Source organism: Sebastes umbrosus, chromosome 20 (genome assembly GCF_015220745.1).
Source record: "Sebastes umbrosus isolate fSebUmb1 chromosome 20, fSebUmb1.pri, whole genome shotgun sequence".
Taxonomy (NCBI): Eukaryota; Metazoa; Chordata; class Actinopteri; order Perciformes; family Sebastidae; genus Sebastes; species Sebastes umbrosus.
The window spans coordinates 12,579,959-12,604,098 of record NC_051288.1 but is presented as its reverse complement, the minus strand read 5'-3'; the positions used below and the strand labels follow the sequence as shown (position 1 = coordinate 12,604,098).

Genomic DNA, 24,140 nt, shown 5'->3' with positions numbered 1-24,140 from the left:
ATGCACTCCCGAGTGCTTTTGGCCCACCTACTGTGAGCGGTGAATTCCTGGAGAGCTGAAGAGCTGAATGATTTAACAACGATGATCTCAAGTGTTTAAAAAGCTCTGTCATCCTCTAAAATACCAGCCAATGTGACAGCACTTTCAGGAAAGCGCTGTTCAGGAGAGCCAGAATAATTTACTTCCACGGGTGTGAGCGGCTCTCTGTGTGTGTGTGTGTGGGAGAGATAATGCGCACATAGTTGCATGTGTAAAGGCGGAATAGGATTCGGGACTCGGCTGAGGAAATCTAAAGTGTTATCTCAAAGTGGCTTACGGAGTTGCAAGCGTTCTCTGTCTTCACAAGCATTATACTCAAACAGTGTGCAGGCGTGAGACAGAGACATGTGTGCTCATTCTGTGTGTGCATGTGTCTCACCTCGTGTCTCTCGCCTTTGTTTTCCGTGAGAAGGATGATGGCGTCGGCCAGCGTGGTGGCCGTCGCCTCCACCTGCTCCACCATGACCTGTCTAGAGCTGTAGATGGCGAGGATGTAGCCGGGGAAGTCCTGGCTGGGCCGCCGTGCTGCTCCGCTGGTAGGACTGGAGACTGCAGGGACAGAGATATGCTTTCAAAACAAGTGCCTACTACTGTACTGTATGGTAAACAGGGTTACAGATATGGATGAACCCAGTAAACATTCATAAGTACACCTACTGGGCGTGGGCGGACCTCCCGTCCCGCTGACATTCATCTGCCAGTGGTTGAAAGCGCAGCAGACGACGGCGTACTCCCCCGGCTCCAGCATCACATCGCAGCCGACGAACTTCTTCACCGCCCGCTTGCTGTGGGCCAACAGGCGGCCCAGGGTCAGCTTGTTGCCGCTGCCGAAGGAGGCGCGAAACACCATGATGCACAGGTCCAGCAGGTGGCTGTCGGCTGTGTCCGAACGCCTGGAGAGGGGGAGGGAGAGGTAGAGGAAGAGTGTTAGGGAGAGAATGGTGTTAACGCAAACAAAGACCAATGCGGAAGTGCCTTAAACTTGCATTCTTCCTAATAGCCAGCAGGGGATTGTAACATTTTGGTTGCCTAAAAATGTCTTCTTCACTTCTGGTTGTAAAAAAACAAGATGTCGACGACCAAAATGCCGAACTCAAGGCTTCAAAACGACAGTCCACAAACCAATGGGTGACATCACAATGATCCACTTCTTATATACAGTCCATGGGCAGAACAAAAAAAAAAAACAGAAAGGAAGAGACTGTCCTATTTACCTGCTTCCCTCCTGGAAGAGAGCAAACTCCAACGCCGTCCTCTCCAGCACGGTGAGGGCGGTGACGGTGACCGGCCCGCTGGCCTTGCTGGGGAAGCAGCCCTGTAGCCTCACCTCCTGCCAGTCGGAGTGGATCTTACAGATGTCCACTGAGTCAAAGTACCTGTGGGAGGAGATTGAGCCTTCTTTAGTTTATATATATATACACAGCATAGCAACAACAGAACAGTCGTGCATCTTCTGAGACACCAACAGTTTGACCGGCTGCTCTCCTCCTGTCATAAGCGGAGTCTATTTGTACGCATCACAAGAAGCTCTTTAACATTTGCATAGCTCCTGAGGGCGCCGACGCACAAACACCATTTACCTTGCTAACACATCAGACCTCCTCCTTCAAACACGGAGCCCCCGAGAGACGTTCTCCTCCTCACTTTCAGTCTGTTTTTCACTGTTTCATCACTCCCTAACCTCGCACTGACAACTGTCTTACATCTTACTTTTGTCTTCTTGACAATCAGGAAGAAGAGAGATGGGGGTGGGGGGAAGGAGCAGCTTGCTGAAGCTTTGATCAGTAGAGATATAAATATGTCTCACGTTAAAATATTTTGGTTCTCAGAATTCTTGTTTTTAGTGGAATAACCTCTCTGAAATGTTGTTACTAATCAGCGTCAACATAAGGGCGTTGATATTTGTCCAACAAGCTGACCTCTTTTTCTCTTTTCCCACAGTGACACAAGTCTAGGCATGCTGTACTGTAGGTTTGTCATACCGTACAAAGCTGAGAGATTATTTGTCTGTCAGAGAAAACAATAAACAGTCAGAAGACAGATGGGATTCCGGTCTAGGTCGCACACATTTTTCAGGTTGGAGTTGTTCAGGAGGACAGCCACATTGATCCCTCTGGACTTATTGCGACTCTTATTTTGTCGAACACGAGGGACGTGAATAACAGCCCGACGCACACATCATTTATCTTTAGGTGTGCCGACTAACCTGGTGGACCTTTGTGACAACGTTCATTGATCAGGTGGGTGGCTGACAGTAAGAAAAAACCTTTTCAAGTCAAGTCCTGTCCACGAGGTAGTGTAAAACCAGGCTATTTATGCAAAACGAACTGTTTTTGTTGCCAGGTCACACAGATTCTCTTCAGACTTTATTGGCAGATTTTCATTCAGGTGTGATATTTCGAACATTATGGTTCAGTCAGTTATGTTTTGTCCCCGGCAACAACTCCCCCATTGTGTTTCAGATTACTTTTCAATCAGCAGTGTTTACTGACCTCCACAAGGTCACTGCTGGCCAATGAAGACGGTCACGCATAAAAACACACAGAAGAAACAGCTAGCCAGTCGATACTTGAAGCCGCGTATGATTGAATGACGGGATTAATCTAATATGACAAAACAAACCGGGCGCCATTACGAGTCTAAAGCCTCCGCCTGCCAAATCCCTGGCAACCGAAGCAACCACAATTCCATAATAACACCGTGATGTGTGTGTGGGAACCAGTGTATGATGCGCTTGTCAACAAACACAATGTACTAAAAACAACAACAAACGATTGGTGTCAATACCAGATGGTCAGCGGAATCCACAAAGGCAGGAGATTACTGAACCATCCATCTCTTTTAGCACATTACGTGCGTCCATCACGGCAGTTATTTCATCTTACCTGTTTAACAAAAGCTTTGAAATTTGCTCCCTTAAACAGCTGGTGCTGGCGAGATCTTTCATCGGATAAATCCCCACAGGAAGTCATGCATTTTACATTTGTAACAGTGGTGGTGTGTTTTGGAATAAACACAAGAAGTGGAGCAGCCACAGACATCATGGCTCAAATTCATTATCAGAAGAGAAATGTGTGCATCCATCATGCTGGCACACATGTACAGTGCAAAATAAAATCACAGCAACGATGTCTGATCATTAAAGATGTTGCCAAAATATTAGTCGGTGTCGACTTTAGATGCCGCCGTGCCTTCTGGCGGCCACTAGTGGGAAGAAAGGTCAGCTGGGAAAAGAGTGAATGAATGAAAGGGTGGGTTACTTTATGAGATGATACCCATCTACACATGAGGGACTTGTGGATTTTGTGATGTCATTGTGGTTGCATCTGTTCTGTTGAAAATAAGCCCATCGTTTCATAAACAAATAAAAAAAATGACCACTAAAAAAGTAAATAAAATCTCTCTGTAAGAGCTATTTATTTGTTGTTAGTATTTAGTTGTTGTTTTACTAATAATAAGAAGTATTGTTTGATTTATTATTCTAAATGTTTACTTTATTTAGATTCAATTTTTGATAGTGTTTTAATTTGCTATTTATTTGTTAGTGTAATTATTTTCTTGTTAAGTATATTTCGATTTTTGCGTAATTAATATTTTGTTAATAACTTAATAACTGTGGGCACCCGCAGTTTTACAGGCAGGTACGACCAGCTTTTGTTTTTCTTACCAGAACAAGAGTGACATCCATGTTTCCTTTGTGCTTTGTGTGCTTGCGTGCTTTTTGGATAAATATTTCACCAGAAACACATTTTGCATGGGCAAATCGACAAATTTTTCAGACAAATGGCCACTACACTTCACTGTAAACACGCTTCTTACTTTATAAAGTCGCTGTACTCCATCCAGAAGACGCCCTCGCTGCTGCCGTGAGCCATCAGCTCGTGACGCAGGTGCTGCGGCCAGTCTGTCCACTCGTCCGACCAGCTGCCGTTCCACGAGAAGCGACCCCACGGGTTACGCAGCCGCAGCAACCTGAAGCCAAAAGACGTGACAGTTAGTGAGGAAGCTGACGGACAGAGAGGGAGAACCTAAAAGCAGGATTCCAGTTAGAGTGACAACGGCTTTCAGTCGACGCAGTCTCTGCTCCTCTTATGGGTCATTGCCTACTTTTTAACAACCCATTTCATTTTACTGCCTCCTCCCTACAGTGAGAAACTTAGAAGGCATAATGGAAAAAACATATTGGAGAGTCCCCTCTTTCCAAAAAAAAAAATGCAGGTGAATCGCTGCTTTTCATCTCCTCCGGCTCCAAGCAGGACGACTCCGACTCGTTTTAGATCAAGAGCCGTGGCCCACTCTTCTACTCACATTGCTTTATGGCAGTAAATTAAAGTGCTCGTGCGGGGCTCTTGAGTAAATTACATCTGGGGATGTACTGCTACTCTCAACCCTCCTCTCACAGGTAGCACAGAGGAAGCCTCTATTGTGTGGACTCACAATGCTGATCAAAATGATCAAACTGCACCTGTTCTCTATTGGCATCAAGCCTCTGCACCCATTTACCCATGAATCATTCACAGAGCGTGCATCTGTTCAATCACTCCTAAAGCGAGGATACTTACTCATGAATATGCTTTTTTAATGAATGAACAAAATCTGTAAGAACGATGATTTCATGATTCATCGGTTTCGGCGATGAAATCTACACCAGTCATGAATGAGAGATGTAGAAGGAGAAGGAGGAATTAAAGGAACAGTTTCAGCCATGACACTTACTTAGAGAGGATTCTGTAAGGGGACTGGCACTTATAGAGTTGCAAAGTGTTTTTCCCTATTCTGTATTCCCATTTCAAACATTTCTTTTTATGTTACTTAAAACACAAAAACAGGACTCTCCTGGATAGTGTTATGATCCAAAGGGTTTATGGTATGGCCTCCAGTTTTAATTATTTAAACGTTTCTGGGAAATCCGATTTTTTTTTATCATTTAGCACGGCAAGCCTTTAAATACTACAGTACCCATGAGCCTCAGCCGGCGTTAACGAGAAGTGAGAGCCAATTCAAATCCCTTGTTGTTGCAGTTGTGTAGAAAACACAAATCCCATAGTTGCTGAGTTCATCCAAAATCGTCCCAGAATAAAAAACACACTGTGGGAGTCGCAGTTAACTTCTCATCTTATGGTGATATGTAGTCTTGTACCTTTGACTTTTCTGGGTTTTTTTTAAATCAAGGAACCTGATATTTTCTAGCACAGTTTTTAATCTTTTGCTCTGATGATTCACTTGGGAAAATGTCATGCCTATCCAAGCTGCGGAAGACGTTCTTCTACTGTCAGTCACCTCACACCGCCTGTGGAGAAAATGACTTTCATGTCCTCCCGTTTTGCAACTCGAAACTAAAAAGGTGACCCCGTTGTTGTTTTTTTTAAGTGAACGATTGGTATACTTTAGTAGAGATATGCTTATTTCATTTAATTCTATGTTTCCTTTAAAAGTCAGCTATATTTTCTAATATTATACTAAAACTATTTTCTTTTTTCAAAGATAAAACAGATGCACGGAGGGAGATAGAGCAGATAGATAGACGTGCAAAGAATAACATTGAGTGATCAGGATGGAAAAAGCAAGTCTTTCTGTGAGTTCTTCCAGGCAGGTTATCATTATCATTATGATCATATAGTTCACATTCCTTCGTACCTGTAACCCTGGACATCTCGTACGTCCAGGATGGAGTAGGCGTGTCGAGGCCGCAGACCCAGAGACTCATAGACGACGTCGTCTACCTTCATGTTGCCTCCTCCACATGATGCGCCCATCAGAAACCTAACAGACGTGGAAAACACACAGTGTAAGACATAAGATTCACTAAAATATCATTAGGAAACATAAAGTTTATTCCTTTTTTATCTGGAACTAAAAGCTTAGAACAAACTGCTTTCAACTTGTATGCTTCTTCTGCTTTTGCGTAGCTAATTATGTGAATTATTTCTTTACTTATTTAATCTTAATTTAACCAGGAGAGCCTCAAAGTTAAAATCTCTTTTTTTTGGCAGCAATACACAGAGTTACAAAAAAAGAAATATCATTTATATCTCTTTTAATCTGTTTTGTGACTGCTGCTTTTTTTTTGCTGACGCAGCTCGTCTCTGTTTAGTAAAAAGTACACTAATGCAGTCGTGATTTTCCAGGCCGTTCCCCTTTGATATAGTGAATAGTACCACAGGTTTTCTGACAGATGGACTTGCAATTTGGCCACTGATGATTTGGCCCCTTTGGAGTTCTGCTAGTTGTCTCATGTTGCTTTGAAAGCTCACATATCAAAGCGCTGTTTACCCGACCTCTTATTACTGATACAAGCCGCTAATTGGCATTCAGCACCTTTTGTCGCTTTGGAACACCTCAGTGTTTGTAGTTGTGATTAGAGAATGTTGATCTGCTGTTTTTCCAATGAGATGTTTTATTATTTATTTAGTTTATTCCCTGTACTATACCAATCTATGTGAGTGGAGAATTAGAGTAACAGAAGGAGTGTGAATAAGTGAAAAGCACAATGTTCCTCCACGCCCTAATTCCACCAAACTTCCCCTCCACTCCCTCTCTCTCACCCGGCCTCCTTGGAGCTGAGCATCTTGGCCCAGATGAGGTCCGTGTCGATGGGTTCCTCCCGGGGGTTGGTGGAGCTGACCTGGAGCATCAGGGAGTCGCAGGGAGCCCCCGTCAGCGTGGCCAGGCCCTCGATGGCGCGCCCCGCCTGCAGGGCAAAGTAGGATCCGTGGAGTTTGGCCAGGGCCTTCTCGATCAGCGCCACCCATAGCTGCTTCCTCTGGGCCTGGGATGATGGGAAAGAGAGGGAGGGAAATATTTAGTCATGAGTATCGCTCACTTGTAACAGGATGTTGTGTTTGCTGCGGGGCTTGTTTTGAAGTGTTGGCTCTGAACCTGTTAGCTGTGACTCATGTTCTTCAGATTCTTTCTTATGTTATCATCAACATACACATAACTGCTCTCTTAACATTTTGTCCCGGCATTTCTTTTACGGTTTTCTTTTTGCTTACATACATACTGAGTCATCATGGTGAAGAAAGTCACTTTGAACCGCCCTGCGCAAAGTTTCTTCTTTGAGATCTAAGGTTGGAAGTGCCACAGGTAGTCTCAAAATCATTATGTAGATAAGGTAGGATAGCTTTTACAGTTTGTCTCTCCAGCATGTGTGTGCCTGGTTTTGTTTCCCTGAGCTTTTATTTGTTGCATAATGCAATACTGCATTCATTTGTCCTGGTAATTGATTATGAATCGTCGATTAATTAGACCGTCAGGTGCAATCCTCCGCTGTGGGGTCCTTTGAGACGCGCTTGTCATAAAAAGCTAGGTAATGAATTAGCCTATATTAAGAAGTTAATAATACACTGATGTTAGGAAGCAAGTCCATCATCAACGAGGCGATTATAACTACTCTGAACAAGCACAAAACCACTTGCGGATAACCTGCTTACTGATAAATCAGAGAGGATATACGTCCATACATACTGGATGTCAAACATCCTTGCTGGTCCTTTAAAAAAAATACTCCACCAGTTTGAAATTGCGCCTCTTTAACATTGTCGGACTCACAATGGACAATTTAAAAAGAGATACTGTATTTTTTATTTCACACATTCTTCTTCTTTGTCAAAACCTGATGCTTGCATTACCCACAATGCAACTCGACCGCCGACAGTATGGTAAAAAGAACGTATATTGCCAAGAAGTGAAAGTCAATTGTTCGTTCCATTGCAACATCAGCGCCCAGCAGTCAAGCTACACGTCCTCCGTTTTGGACTGAAAGCGACTACCGGACGCCAGTAAAACGTCCGCCTTCAAAGTTCCGCCTTCAAAGTTCCATACAAAAGTAAAACAAAATAATTTCTATTCTATCGTCATATTCTGCCAAAATGGCCCGTTTTGAATGATAAAATATTAGAAATATAATAAGCGTTTTCAGTCCAAAATGTTGTTGTCGAAAAACACCGGAGTTTCGTCTCTTTGCTTCTATACTCTTTGGTACAGTCGCAGATTCAGGTGTGTTATGGTAGCAGTGGCTAATGTAACCTTGAGCCTCAAGCAGAGAGGAGGAGCAGGTTACACACATCTGGTAATCTAATCTATCCATCGTCTCTAACCTCTATGACCTGGAAGAGGACAAACGTTATCAGCAGTATTATTTCTATCTAAACCTCCTCAATCTAGATCTGCAGAGTCCAGGCAACCTTTGACATCAATAGTGTAACTTGTTCACTGAATATCTATTTTCTCATCCATTACTTCCTCCCCTAGATCCCTGTCTCCTTTCCTGACCTGGGAGAATAGGAGGTAGCCGTAGTCGTCGCAGGGCAGCATGTCATCCACGAGCACCGTCGTCCACGTCCCGTCTTTACACAACCGGACCTGGTAGGCCCCCTCCGGGCAGATGGTCCTGGTGATCATCACCCTCTCCACCAGCTCCGGACGCTCCGCGAGCACCGCCAGCGCACTCAGGAACCTGGAAGAGGAGTAGGGATGAAAACTCAATGAGTCGGAAAATGAAAACGTCGGATCAGGAAGGACAGATGGGTGAACGAGAGGATGTGACGGAAACAAAAAGACAATCTGAATTAAGCGGCGGAACAAACGGAGATAAGACACAAATGATCGGCTGATTGTGACGGACGGATGAATGGACGCCCGCTTTAGTCGAAAAGACAGGCGGGGATGAGGGATGACGACTGACAGACGCGATCAGAGAAAACAAAAGGAACAAGTTGTCGTGAGACTGTAAATGTTGAATTCAAACATCCGTTTCCAAAAAGGTACCTCGAGCAGGTTTTTTTTTTTTTTAAACATAATTTGCCTTCATTGAAAATCAATCACATTTGATGAGTCAAGCTTCTATGCCTTCTGGTTACCTTCCCATTACCGTTAATTCTCCCCGCAGCAAAGACAAACTGGCTCGCCTCCTCTAATTAGCTTGCAAGAGAAATTAGTTAATCCGGATACATCAGAAAATGCTAATTCCTCACACAAGAGGAACGCGGCTGGGGACGCGAGGATCCAACTTAAAAGGAATAGATTTTAAAGTGAACATCTGAAAGTGTGGAAAGAGATCATACAATAATGATGAAATGGCTACAAACACTGGGACAATGAGCTAAAAATATTCCTCTGTACGCCGCTGACTCACCGCTGATTTTACAGCATTCTGACCCCCTTTATTAATGATAACTAAAATGTGCCAAATTGACTTGCTACTGCCGCCGTCACTACATCTACAGATGAAAGTAATATCACTTTCAGTCCGGCCGGCAATGTGTGACAGCGCAGCAGCCGTTTAAAAGGCTGAAACTCTTTGTGTGTGTGTGGGGCCGGATGTGTGTGTTTTATTAAAGCTATATCCCATCTGTTCAAGTGGCAGCTGAGTGAGGCCGATCGGCCCATTCAGCCGCTGATGAAAAACCAATCGGCTGCAAAGAATCAAATGAAAATCCAATTAGCCGTGTCATAATGTGACTCTAATGTCAGCTTGTACTCAAGGACAAGGGTGACTGGCACTGCTTTCTTCTGCTGTCATAGGCTGGCTGAGGGGAAGCTGGGATGTTTGCGGGTTTATTATAGAACAAGTGTGTGTGTGTGTGTGTGTGTGTGTGTGTGTGTGTGTGTGTGTGTGTGAGTTAGAGAGATGAATTAGGGTTACATCCTGTCGCGAGTGAGAGGATTCGGCTCGGGGGAGAGTTATTTTTTGATAAGCCGTGTGTGCTGGTGTGGAGATGAAGCGAAAAGTTGTATTGGGACAACTTTGACTGTTCTTTGTTGTGTGTGTGTGTGTGCGTGGAGGAAGATGGTGGATAGTAACACACACTCACACGCACACCACAAAGGACACACAGAACAAGGGCAAGGAGATAAAGCATGTGTCCAGACTCACATTCCCGTGAATAATCTCCCTGTCAGGTGTATCTGTACATCTGTCCAACTACGCTCCGCTCGCCTTCTTTTTCATTTTTTTTTTTTTCTCTGCCTCCAAATTTTTCAGTTTCTCCCTTTCTGTTTCTTAACTTACCGTTTGGCTGCCTCTCTGTCACTGTCTCTCTGCTAGCTTCAGGCTGCAGTGTTCATCTAAAGCAGACGTGAAATACTGTCTGTAGTCTGTTTTGCATTCCTGTGACCTTTCTCAGGGACGCAACAGCGTGAAAAATCTTCCTTTTGCTTTTGGGGATCTGTGGCTATTCCTGTTTGTCCTGGGTTAAAGCATTTATCGGGGGCACGTTTCCTTCTTTTCCCTGCCTTTTTCAAAATCTTTTTTTATAAATGTGTCTAGATTGTTATCAAAACCCCTAAACTGACACAAATCAGACCATGGACCCTCATTTTTTTTTAAAGATTTTGTCCCAGGGTCCCCCATCTGATAGGATTTTTGCTTGAAAGTGTTTTAAACCCATGACCAAAATAGTCATATATTCTGTCATTGTGTTACTCATGGATGGAATTATAGTGAAAATAACACTATAACAATGAGAAACACTGAGTAGTGTCCCGTTCTGACAGCTCACCAGCAGTTTCCCAGCAGGCCTTGCAGGATGTCAGATGGCCGCGGTGTGCGGAAGACGGACCACTTGACGGTTCGGTCTTTGAAGTTGCTGCAGTTGATCTCGTGGGGGCGGAGCCACTTTTTGATTCGCTGCTGGACGCTGTCGCCCTCGGGGAAGCCCACGGAGCGAGGTCCCGGGGGGAAACTGTCGTCCACGAAGTTCACGGAGTTCTGGACGAGGACGAGAGGGAGACAAAGTGAGAGGGAGACAAAGGGGTGAGATGACTGATTCAAAAACAGTAAGACACTTGAAAAAAAATCTTATTTAAAAACCTGAAAACCCATTTTTATAAATCATGCCCAAAGGAGTTGATGAGAGCACTTCAGAATAAAGCTTTTCAAACACATAATGCAAGCCTGAAGGACACTCTGAGCTTTGAGGACTAACTGTTAATCTCTTCCCTGCATTTCTAATGTGACACATTTCGCAGGTGGATGAAAGATTTTAATAATACAGGACACTACAGGCCGCTACACATGAGCCCTGGATTTTAGGGTGGAACAAGGACAAACTACTGCCTTCCACATTTAGTCGTGTGGCAGGAGGAGAAATTACTTCCACTGTTAGCGTGGCGTCACACATCTGCACAGCGGGACACCAAATGTGGCGCCATGTCCCCGCCAGGATACGGGACACATATGCAAAACACTTTCAGACATTTCAAGCGCTTCACTTTTTGACACGTTCCCTGCAGAGCGCCGAGCATTTAGAATGACACGCTGGATTTTAACACTGTGAAATGTAGCTGCCTCTCTACAGTACACGGGACCCGCCGCACTACATGGAGACATTAACAGATCGAGACACCCAACCTGACACCCTATCTGCCTATCTAAAACTCTCCTGTACACAAACCCGAGAGGGCCAACAGCCACACGCACGCAACCTTCTCCGGTTTCCCAATTGTGGTGTCAGGAGTGGGCTCGGCCAGTGGTGTTGCGAGGCAGGAAGGGGATGTAATGCGGTGGGCACCCCGCTGGTGGCTCACAGTGAAGCCAATTGATTAGTCGCCCATCCCCACAATCCAATTCTGTAGTGTCGAAGCAGCATTAGCTACTGGACAGAATCACATCGACGCCGCCTCACTGCCCCGGCTACTAAGGTCTCCATGTGGCTTACCGATTCTGTAGCTCGCTGGCTTATGTTTGACCCTTGTGCTGACTTTTATTGTGGGGCTGATGTGGATTTACCACAGAGGTGGAGACTGAACTTCTAACTCATGTAACAACATGTACATAGACAACACTAAACTGCTCTAAATATGCACAAAAAAGCTAAGAAGATCAGTTAAAAGCCTGTTAGTTAGTTAGTTAATGTTAGCTACAATAACACATTAGCATCCCAAGAAGGTACTGAGCATCCTGCTGCACTCACCTCTCATATCGTGAACATATTTGAGCGGATTATTCCGAGTAATTTGAAAGACATGATAATCAGCAGGATGCAGTCTGCTGCAATGCTGCACATGCTGCAATTAGCCTTTTCACATCTGGGGCGCCCAGGGTGGTTGTATATGAGCATAATGGGTCTGTTTGTTTTTTTCAAGAGCCTTTAACACCATATAGTCACATGAATCTCAGGGACAGGCAACTCCATTCTGGTTTTATGTCACAATAATAATAATAATAATAATAATAATAATAATAATAATAATTCAAGCTAAAATGAACAAACAAGCAGCAAGATAAATATAAAATATATTAACAGCAAATAGTTAAAAAATATAGAAATCAGAGTATGTAAAATGGGATATGTAGGGCCGAGCGATAATTCAATATGACAATTTATCGTCTTTCAATGGAATCATATCGTGATGAAATCATATATCGAGATATCTTGATACACAATTATGTTGTCTAAATTGATAATAACAAGCACATACTAGGGCTGACCCGAATGTTTCGAAGCATCGACCGTTGCCATGGTAATCGGCGTCCAAATCATTATTATTATTATTTCTTTTTATATATATATTGTGTGAGGAGGTGCATGTGTGTACAGTAGTGCGGCAGCAGCACTGTCTCGGGCACTGAAACCAGGAGATCGAGACAGAACATATCAGGCTGCCGCGCCTCGAAGCTTCGGATACCTTCGAATATTTCTCATCGAAGCATCGAAGCCCAAAAAATGGAATTCGGGACAGCCCTAGCACATACCAACTCTCAGAAAATCTGAATTGATAAGGATTCTGCTTATGGGAATACTCCAGTGTAGTTACATCGAACTATTGTCTTAATCTGATAACTCTGTCTTTGTGTGCATGCATGTAAACATCAGTATAATTTCACTTGAAAATGTTCATTTTGCTAAAAAGTTCTTAATTAAATGAGGAAATACTCCTTACTTAATACTTTTTATTACTTAAGTATTCAATTCACACAGGAGTACACAAAAATAGGCTTCACCATGTGGTTATTTCATGTAGACTATTAATTTATTGAATTACCAGAAAACATATATCGTGATATATATCATTATTGAGATATGGAATGACCTATATCTGGATAGAATATTTTGTCAATATCGCCCAGCCCTACCTGTATGAAATACAATATAACATTAGTACCAAAGTGGAAACTACTACATGTTTGGACTGTGCAAGGAGTATGTTTGACATGCACATACATATACAGCATGTTCCTGTTGTTCAGGTTGCGGTGTTGTGACGTCTGCCAGCGTAAGTCTAGCTGACTGTCCTCATTGAGTGAACCTGTCTCTGATTCTATCACTGGGCACACGCCAGCCAGCATGCAAACTAGACCGCTATCAGCCAAATTCGGTGCTGAGCTCAGAAAACCTGCTGCTTCCCTGCCATGTCCCAGACTAAACAGACCTGGCAGGCATAAGAGGCCCTTTTTTTTGCTTGTAGCTAGATATCTACGCATTACAGACAACCTCTTGATCTATGAATATGTGGTGACAAGGAACTATAGAGGTGGATTTCAAAGTGCCACACGTATTAAAGCCAAAACAGAAGCGTCCCAGAACAGCCTGGTTTCGTACAGAGCTGTCACACAGGCAGTGAAAACCTGTCACCGAACTAACAATCCAACATGCAAAAAACCTAAACCCCAGTGTTGAAGTGTGGCAAAAATCCAAGCAACAAGTAGTATAAAGAGCAGTCTAAAGAAGGAAAACTAAAAACAAATCAAAGTCAATCTGTTGCCATGTAGCATCTTTCTGTTGCTCCCCCAGAGGGTGACATGGAGAGGGAACAGAGGAACCGGCTCCAGCCACGCTGGGTTTTACAGTTCACAAGCGGCGCTGATGGCTGTTAGTAGCGTTTACTCGTCTGGCACAGTGAGTAAGCGGACACGCTCTGGGGCGCTGGCATCAAGCGCACACACACACCTCTCGCTCGCAAAAACCAATCAAGGAGAGTAGAAAGGCAAGGAGGCAAAAGAGGTGAAGAGAGAATGTTTCTTACGCCATGACTCCAGCTCTAGTTTTTGGTCTCTATTGATTGCTGCAATCTGGACACACTCTTGAGTCACTTATACAGTATATTTCATCACCATCTGCTATAATACAACAAGTCCAGAAAGAAAATCTGAGCTAAACAAATTAAAAAAAAAAAACGCAGCTTGAAACTTTCACTGTATTCGTGCGCTCAGACTGCCCACGCGCCTTGTAACAGGCTAAACCAAAAAGCTTTAATCATTATTATATTTTCACCACTGGTGTTTTGGTGCTTGCCAAGTGTTAACGCCTCGACAGTGATGGATTAGAAAAGACTGGCTCCTCTTGCTTACCAACTCTCATCATCTCACTGACCCTTAGAACCGATCTGCAGCAGTTGATGCTGTTAGTGATTACATTCACTATAGGGAAGCGGATCATTTCTGCTCCTCTCCTCTCCTCTCCAGCTCTACTGCTAAAAATAGGCCAGCCCCTGTGTTCACCTTAGCACACACACACACGCCGCCACACATCGACTGCTACGCCGGAGAATTGAGTGCAGTCGTGTGGAGAGGGTGGGATGGGGTGGGTGGAGGGGGTGCGGTGGGTGGCAAGGGGAAAGCGTATTTTTGAGATATTAGCAGAGAGGAGAGGAAAAAAAAAAACAAAAACAGGATGAGCGTGCGGGGATAGATGTGATGGAGGGAGACGGGATAAAAAGGAGATGAAGACGGAGAAGTACTTTGAAGAGCGCAGAGGGGCAGAGCTAGAGAGAGCGAGGCCTAAAATATTTGGAGGAGAAAAGGGAAGATGGTAAAAAAGAAAGATTAGCTTAAATGTCGATCTTAAATTGGAAAAGAGAGGAGGGGATGGTGGGGATTCTCTGATATCCTTCCTTCCTACTGAGCCAACTTCCCTCCCACGCTCGCAGCAATGAGCCCTGTGACTTTCAAAAGGAGCCATTAATAATGCATTCTAAAGCACACTTCATGCTATTGTAAACATAGCAAGAGAGGTGCCGGTGTAGTAAGTGGGCACGCAACCAAATAAATTCAGAGAGAATATAAGCCTGCCCCCAAAAAACAACCTGAATCTGAGCAGTTGCGGATTCTGCGATGCCTCACGGGTTTAATTAGTCCAATCGAGTTTGACTCATTTGCATTCAGCTTATCAAACGGTCGAAAATGAACCCCTTTTGACAGCCCTGATATCCATGACAACATCATACAGGCCTATTAAAAGGGTTCAGTATTGCAGAGAAGGTAAGCATGAAGTGGTGTGGTACAAAGCAGCAACATGAAAGGTTGTCACATCTTAGCTATGGTTGCTAGGGAAGACGTCTCAGTGTGAAGCAGATCAATCAGGGCTCATGAATGACACAATTGATCTCAGAGTCTTCCTGATCTTTTGAACATTAAAAAGGACTGTATGTAACTTTTTACACATATAAATAATTTTTTATTGCATATGTAGGAGCGGGTTGTAACCTAACCTAAAAAATGAGACCTTCTGCGTCTTTCTGTGTTTCCTCTATCGGCCTGTAGACTGCTTTTAATGTGAAGGACTCGGGTCGGTGTCCAAGCGGATGTGATGTCATGCGCGCTCGCTAGGCTTGTCGCGGTGGTCGGTGTTACCGGTGCTACACGGGGGTCGGGCACACAGCTATTACATTACATGGCCACCGCCCCCGCCGTCGTTTTGCTTTTTTTAACAGAAATAAAACCTGTTTAGTTCATTTTGGCGTATCAGCGGGCATGTTATCAATAGATAGTCGGACGACGGACGCTACAAACTGAAAGTGAATATGTCTGCTCCATATGGAGTCTTAGCACAGAGCAGCAGGTGTCAGATTTCAAGCACGCGGGACGAGAGAGAGTTGACAGACAAGAGTATTGCGGAAGATTTAGTGTCGACGCGAAAAGCAAACGCGCCTTTTTGCCAATATTTCAGATTTAAACCCAATGCTATCAGGGAGTCATAACGTTAATGACGTAAACGCCGCATGGAGGACGGAGCGGTCACAACCGGTGTGCGCAGCGCAACGAAAGCACTACCAGAGAGGCAAGACACACAGCCACCTGACGGTAAAGATCAAAGTAAGTGCACTACAAATATTGACCGTTTTCTCTTCTTGTAAAATGTCCGGTGTAATCAGTAACACCGGTGATGTCACAAGTTTATTAACCGGTGGGAAATTTTCCTCACTATCACTTCCCTAATAGCTAACGGTTGGTTAGAAATGGAGTCTGCTAACCACGGTCAGGAGGCTGAAGCAGGAAGAGTTAACACTGGGATCAACATCGGCCGGGCCTCTGATTCATGGAAGGACCTTCGTTTGGTGAGCTAACATTAATGCCAAGCATGTGAAATATTTAGTGATATTGTGGTTTTAGCTGTCAATCAATCTCGTGTGTGTCGCCTCACGGTTTTGACCGATGCTCAGGACGCTGGCTGTCGTTGACTTAACGGCCACATGTGTCACTAACAATTTTAACAATTTCAGATTCTTATATCGAGTCTCTTTAAATGCCGAGGTGCTTGAGCGGGTAAAATGCATCATTATTGGAGGTTGTTATGACGACAGACAGGCCCTTAATTACAATTGTGTTTTTCTCCCTTAAGAAAAAAAAAAAGGCTTAATGATTAACTTTTTGACATTTAGGCTAAACAGATTAGAAATGTTCTGTTTCATGCTTTATATTCATAAAAAAAAGATCCTTTAATTACTTGGCAACATTGTTGCAGTGTAGTTCACATTAAAAGGGAAATTACATTCTGAATGATAAAACAATGTTTTCATCTCTCCCAGACAGGTCTGCTATTATACAGTAAGATGTATTGCATTAATTAGTCTAATATCTTCCTAAATAGGAACTCTGAAATTGTGTTTTGCAAGGACAGGAAATAGAGAGTCTGACTCAAACTAGGCTGTCAGCATTAAAAAAGAACACAACCCAGCAAAGTCTAATCAGAACAAACAATTAAACTGGACTTATTAGAGCCTCCTGATACAAGAGTTACAATCCTGACTTTTGAGATTGTGAATCAGAATTCAGCGAAGTGACTGCAGTGCCACTCTGTATCTGTATCTGCAACTCCTTTTCAAGATTCACCCGGCGGCCGTTTAAAACTCAGCTAACGATGCAAGTAGCAAACAGAGGCGATGACAAAGCCTATTAGCATTTCTCTGAAAATTAGAGAGACTGAGGTTGTGGGAACAATGCCAGAGACATAACAAAAAGAGGAATTACAATGAGGGGAACTGTGCTCTGGAAGGCAACGTGTGCGTGTGTGACGCATTGCACATCGAAATGAGCAGACTATGACTTCTCAGAGGAGTCAAGGAAAACTGGCACCCACGTTACTTGTTCTCCCTTTAAAGATGATGCAAATTCAATACTTACGATGAGTGATAAAAAGTAGCTTACAAGATCTCACCATTGACAGCCCCAAGCCCTTATCATTTACTAATGACACACAAAGAGTGTTGATGTTTTCTTGTGTTTCCCTGCTACAACACATTTGTTTCTTACCTCTCTGCAGAAGCTGACGATGTTCTCCCAGAGCTCCTTGGCCTCGCCCTCGTCATTTCGCCGACGGGCCTCTACATGCATGCTCTCCCTCCTCTTCAGAGGCTTAGCCACCTTGCGCAGGGTGAGGTACTGCTGCGGCGTGTGGCACGCTGCGCAGTTCTTGGACTTGAGGTCATTGAGCAGCGTGCATGCCGGGCAGCTCCACTGTCCCACCTTCTCCTGAAGGCTAGATGAGATGGAGGAGGAAGAGGAGCTAGAAGAAGCAATAGCAGAAGAGGAGGGAGGGTAGCCCCGGGCCTGTTTCCGTGCTTTATGACCCGAGGAGGATGAGGAAGGTGTGCAGGAGCATGACGTGGCGCCACAGTGTGTACAGCAGCGGGGCAGGGGCACCGACTGCTCCTGAAAGCCGTGCAGCTTGGAGGAACCGCAGGCCGAGCACTTGGGTGCACCTGTAGGGTTGCGGAGTGTGCACTTGGAGCAGGCCCAGGTGCTAAAGTCTGGGCTGGAGGGGCTGGCTGGGGTAAATCGTACCGTCTCACAGCCCACCAGGTCAATGAGGTCAGCGCCGGCCCGTGACGAGCGGCAGGTGTCGCACTTAGACGAGCCGCTTGGGTTGGCCAACGAGCAGCTAGGGCACTTCCAGGTGGGGGCGACTGAGGGAGCAACAGGGAGGCGGGGGATCAGCGGGTGGTGTGGAGGATCTTCTTCCTCCAAGATACTGAGGCGCTTGCTGGGGTATGAAGGTTCCTGGGGTTGGGCGTGTTTGGGCTTGGCTGGCCGCTGCGGGCCTGCCTGGGGTGGCACAATGGCTACTGACGGGGAAGTGGGGCTGGGGGTGTTGGTGCCAGGGTTTGGTGGGCGCCCTGGAGGTGGCACCTCCCTCCTGCTGCGAGGCACGGGGTTGTTTTGGAAGGAGGAGAAGGAAGTAAACGGGGAGGGAAGGGCTTGTGTGGAGACATAGGGAGGTTCTTGGGGATCACAGGGAGGGGCTGGGGGAGAGTCGTCCGTTAGGTCTATAAGCAGCGGGGCGGCCCCTGCTGAGGGAACTGGAAATCCCAGCACAGGTGTGCGCACCTCAGGCACCACCAGCGATTCAGGGGGGATTTTAGGCAAAGACAGTTTCCGGGGCCCGCCACAGGCTGAGCATGACAGCGCCACGGGTGTGTTGTGAAGCGTGCAGCGAGGGCAAGCCCAGCCCGAGTGCTGCTGGACCTCCAGGCTGCACACCTCTCCATTGCTCTCAGACCGCCGCAGCACTTCTTCCTTAGCTGGATGCTGTCCGTGGGGCTCAAGTAGAACTGTGGGGGTGACGATAGGTGCTGGGGGTTCGGCCGGAGCAGGCGGGAGGCCGTTGGCAGTGGGAGCTATGGTGGTCGTAGGGGGCGTGTGAGTGGCGGGGGACGGTCCAAAGCCGCAGACGGTGCAGGCTCCGGATCCCTGGGGGTTGTTGAGCGTACAGCGGGGACAGGCCCAGCGGTGCTCCTCGGTGCTGCTCAGCCGCAGGATCTGGTTGAGGTCGGGCTTCTGGCGCGGCGCCTCACAGATGGAGCAGCGAGGTGATGCGCCGGCGTTTACGAAGGTGCAGCGTCCACATGACCACTCGTTGCCTCGCACTGCTGCTGCCATGGAGCCAGGAGAGTGAGAGTGGCTGGAAAAACAGAAAACAATGAGTCATAAACAATGAGTCAAAGCGACCAAATGAGTCAATAATGCATTCTGCCGTATAACTGTAATCGCTTGGCTATAATACATGCATATTAAGTGTGCCACTGTTCAATCATTTCAGTCATTTCAGTCACTAATATTCTGAGCCACGTTTAAACGAAGTGTCGGCAGAGCAAAGCAAGACGGGGTCAGAAAGAGTGAGCGATAAGAAATTATGAGAAAGCCAGAGAGTGAATACATGCTTCCAGTCAACTGAAGGGTGATTATTTAAAGGAAGAGAGGAGGACAGCGAAAATATCTGAGACCGCAAGAGGAGGAGAGACAGGCAGAATTAGAAAAGAAAAATAGAGTGTGAGAGGGAAAGATTAGCCAGTGCAGGGGAAAAATCAAATCTCCCTCCTGGGGGCTCTGAGGGCAGTAAATCCATACACAATGGCCACATGATTAGAGCCAGGGAGACAGCACATGGAGAGGAGGAGCCAGAGGAGAGGAGGCTGCTATTGCCTCAGAATACCAAGGAAAGCGCTCCTTGCCTCGGTCCTCCTGACTGACACTTATTAGAATGGAAAAAACACGTGGGATTTCTCTTCCACTTCATATTAGCCCTTCTCTCCCGTTACTTGGTGAATACTAATGCAGGGTAGACGGGGGCAACTTAAGGTCATGTCAATCCTTTCCTAATGAATTTTGAATGCATGGGTCTATTATTTCTGGCAGCACTCAGGACTTTGGCATATTTTAGTGACGAATCAGCCATACTCCTGGATTTAAAGCACTTTAAAGAGGACCTGTTATGCTTATTTTCAGGTGCATACTTGTATTTGGGGTTTCTACTAGAACATGTTTAATGTTCAAAAAACGCTTTATTTATCTCATAAAGCAGCATATCTTTTCATTCTCTGTCTGAAACGCTCTGTTTGAGTCCTGAAAAGCCCAGTCTGCTCTGATTGGTCAACCGAATCAAACTCTTCGGACTCCGCTCCAGCTCCGCTCTAACTAGCTTTGTTTGAGGGCGTGCCAAAACCAGTCGCTAGGCAGATATTATGCAAATGTGTTACTTGGTGACATCACTACGTTACGGAAGAAAAGGTGGGACTTCAAGCAAGGCGTTTCAGGCAGTTCAGGAGCAGTGTTTCTGTGAGGGAGAGTAACTCTCTTTGGCGTGGACTTTGGGATTTGCAAACCTTTTACTAGGGTTGTCCCGAATACCATTTCTTGGGCTTTGAAGCTTCAGTGAGAAATATTCGAAGCTATTTCGAAGCTTCGGGAAAGTTCCGCTGCCGCACTACACACACGCACCTCTACACATAACAAACAGCAATATCCATCTAAGAATAATTCATGTTGAATATGAATAACGAAAAATGTTATTCCTTATTTCATGGACTATTTGGTGATTTATACGTTATTATTACATACGCATATAAAAAAAAAAAACGAACCATTCGTATACTGATTTGGAGGTCAATTACCATGGCAACGGTCGAAGCTTCATAGCTCCGAAGCATTCAGGTCCTACCTTTTGCATGCCCAAACAACTATATAACAAACTAAAATAAAGGGCAAAAGCACAAAAGCATAATAGATCCTCTTTAAAAACTACTATCAACATCTTTAACAAGACTTCAGTGGCACAAACAATGCAGAGGGAAATGTGAGGAGAGGAGAACAAATCAATGTTAGACACTATCCACTCACTTGATTTCCACCCTCTACCCTGAATAACCGAAAGCAGTATGTTATCGTGGATTGAGTTGTATGTACAGATCATTCTGTGGGCCTGCAGTTCAATCAATCTGACTTATTGATAGTGGGTTTATTAGAGCCTTTGGGAGGGGAAGCAGCACAGTTGGATACCTCCAGAGAGCAAGGGGGGGGGGGGAGTTACAGAGGGACGGCCCCGAGGGACGGGACGAGGTCGCTGGCTGGACGAGCCCATAAATGTCACTGTCGCTCAAGCTGCTCATGTGTGAACACCAACACGGAGATGGTAATGTGGGAATTGTAGGGTAGTGGAGAGTAAGGTGCTAGAAATACTGCGCTGCACATTGATCCCTGTGGCAAAGATGTTGCCCACAAAATGACCGCTGGGCATGTGGATCTGGTCACAGTTATCCCTTGTTATTACATTTTGGTTAAGGAACTATGGCTGCTTCCACAAAGGCTTTTTATGGGGAAGATTGCTTTTGTGGCTGTACTCCCTGCGGCCTATTTTTCCATGAAAAACATATTCTGATAATCCCTCGTTGTTTTCACATTAGGGCATGGAAAAAACAATCTCACAGTCCATGATGTGGCATTTTAATTCCACTGATGAAATACAGAGGAGTCTTGAAAGTGTAACTGCTGGTTGGCCGGCCTAGGTCCTGCTCTCCTCCACTGCGGCACCATGTGTCCTGGCCGGCTAATTGCCCTTAGTTCAACTCCATTAAACCCTTTCAAACCAGGCGAGTCCTCAGAACCCAGGGGAACCTCTTACAGAAAACCTTCGGGCTCCCAGCAGCACACTGTCCTCTCCTCTCGTCAACCCTCCTCCCTAAGGTAAGGAGGAGAATGACAGCAGAGTCTCTGTGCGTGTCTTTGTGTGTGTGTGTGGGTCCTTGCCGCTGGGTGTGTATGCAGGCACGTAGCTGTATCTATTTGTAGATATAGCATAGCTGCTTGTTATATTGTCCGACTACATTTGTGCCTTAGTTTGTGTGTGTCCACAGCCCCAGGGCAGCAAAAGTATGGAAGTAGAAGAAGTCCCGGTGCTTTATGTCAGGAGCCATTAGCACTGCATTCATTGTGCCGGGCTGAAGTCAGGAGCACTCCAACATAAACCAGCACCCACTGAGTGAGGAGGAAACTCAGCCTTCCAATGATAACAATAAGCAAAACTAGGAAAACACTATTTTTGTGAAGACACACAAACACTGGGATATCACTACTTAGCTCTTTGTTTTGCTTTGTCTTTCATCCCACAGTATCTGCCATGTCCCCCTGGTAGCTATGCAATATTAAGTGTTCTTGACCTAAAACATTAACAGTATCAGTCGCTGAGTACGAATTTAAAAAAGCATCAACATCCTTTCCCTAGTCTGTATGATCATGATTTCTTTATATTTTATTATTTTTTATATATATATTTTCATATATATGTATTAGAGCTGTCAAAGTTAACGCGATAATAACGCAAATTTCTTTTAACGCCTCTAATTTCTTTAATGCATTAATGTAACTTGTGACTGTTAGGTTGCAGCGGGCTCAGTTGATTACCAACCTTGTCATATTTCCAATAATAAATATATACATACCTACATTTGCATAAAGCAAGCATATTTGCCCACTCCCATGTTGATAAGAGTATCAAATACTTACTTGACAAATCTCCCTTTAAGGTACATTTTGAACAGATAAAAAATGTGTGATTAATTTGCAATAATCATGCAATTAATCGTGATTAAATATTTTAATCGATCGACAGCCCTAATATTTATTTAATATTTATTTATCCGTTTTTCCTTTACTGTGTCTGTGATTACTTCATTTAATTCCATGTTTAACTTGGCAAAATCTTTCATGTTTACCACACAATCTCAATCACATCAAAGAGGAATGTAAAATATCTGTCCCTTTATAACTGTACTGTTGAATTACACCTTTGTGCAATAAAGAAAATTATATAAAATCGTTTCCCTAAAATGATTTAGTATGCCCTGAAAATATTCCGTCCATCCACAAACAAGCCGTTCTGTGTCCTCAGACTACAACACACCCCTCACCCCCAGTTTAGCTAAATGTGAATTAAGTGGTGGCCCCATGCTAGCATTGATGGCACATGTTCACACCGTGCTTAGCTCTCCAAAGGCCTGCCTATCTGAGGGCCGCAAACAGCAACGACGCCGCTGACGACGACAGCAGCAGCAGCATGTGTCAACACCTCATGTTTGATGACAGGTTCTTCCCCGTGGCCATTTTCATAACTGTCAGGCCTCTTTCATCTCAAAGCGGGAGAGCAAAGTCACGGTGTCAGCCACACGGACGCTTTGTCAAAGCAATTGATTTGGTTCTCAGGCGGAGCGCGGGGATCGCAAATTCATTATGTTTCTGTCCGCGGCGGCCGAGGTACGAGCTTTTCATCGGAGCGATCGGCATCGGGAAGGAATTTTTAATGTCTAGCTTAATTATCTCATTATCATCTGTTGTAAGCACAACACCTATTAAATAGAAGTGATGAACAACTGCCATAATTCCGTCCCTCAATTAAAAGGGTGCATTGAGAGTATGACTGCACACACACACACACACACATCTTTGTATGTACAGTACATGCCTGCAGCAGACGATGAACCACTGCCGCCTGTGATCCCTGAACCCTACATAAAAGGATGCTTTCCGCGTACATGCTCCACTCACAGGAGTGTGTGCAAACACACACACATAGACACACTCACACACCTTTTGTCCTTGGCCCTGTGCTCAGTGGAGCTGCTCTAAAAGTGCCCACTTCAGCTCCTCAGTTCCTCCGTGTTGCAGACCTGGGCGAGCAGCCAATAGCTTACAGTGGAGAGAAAGAGAGAGAGAGAGAGAGAGAGAGAGAGAGAGAGAGAGACCTCACCTCTAGAAAACCCATCTTTTTGCAATGAGTCCCGCTGCCTATAAAGTACCTGCTCCTAGTCTAAATTAATTTAAGTAAGAGCATCAATGACCCTTGGCCAATTTTTCAATGCATTGCCGCCAGGGTGTAAGACAATCATAGAGCACTTCGGCAGACTATTATAAGGAGCGAGAGCTCTATTGTGCTCGGTGAAAACGAGCAAATCAGTACCATGATGGTGGGTGGGAAAAGTTAAAGTAACTGCCACAACTGACATGCTAGCAAGGAAGTCCTCAGGCTTTAGAGAAACAGGTACCTCAGTAGAGAGATACAGAATGTACACAATCCTGGATGTAAGATACAAAAGTACTGATGATTGTGTGT

At 45.0% G+C, this 24,140-nt stretch overlaps 1 protein-coding gene across 2 annotated transcripts in view; it reads right to left on the bottom strand.

Moving 5' to 3' along the window:
- capn15 (calpain 15) overlaps positions 1-24,140 on the bottom strand; it is a 44,450-nt gene that overhangs the window by 6,522 nt on the left and 13,788 nt on the right. For both annotated transcript variants that reach the window (XM_037754573.1, XM_037754572.1), the window contains exons 2-10: positions 17,513-19,160; positions 10,542-10,750; positions 8,314-8,497; positions 6,585-6,808; positions 5,677-5,802; positions 3,859-4,011; positions 1,254-1,415; positions 697-932; positions 419-588 (exon numbers count right to left, since the gene is read on the bottom strand). In XM_037754573.1, coding sequence (XP_037610501.1) covers positions 419-588; positions 697-932; positions 1,254-1,415; positions 3,859-4,011; positions 5,677-5,802; positions 6,585-6,808; positions 8,314-8,497; positions 10,542-10,750; positions 17,513-19,138 — 3,090 coding nt within the window. In that variant the 5' untranslated portion in view covers positions 19,139-19,160. The remainder of the gene's footprint in view (positions 1-418; positions 589-696; positions 933-1,253; positions 1,416-3,858; positions 4,012-5,676; positions 5,803-6,584; positions 6,809-8,313; positions 8,498-10,541; positions 10,751-17,512; positions 19,161-24,140) is intronic.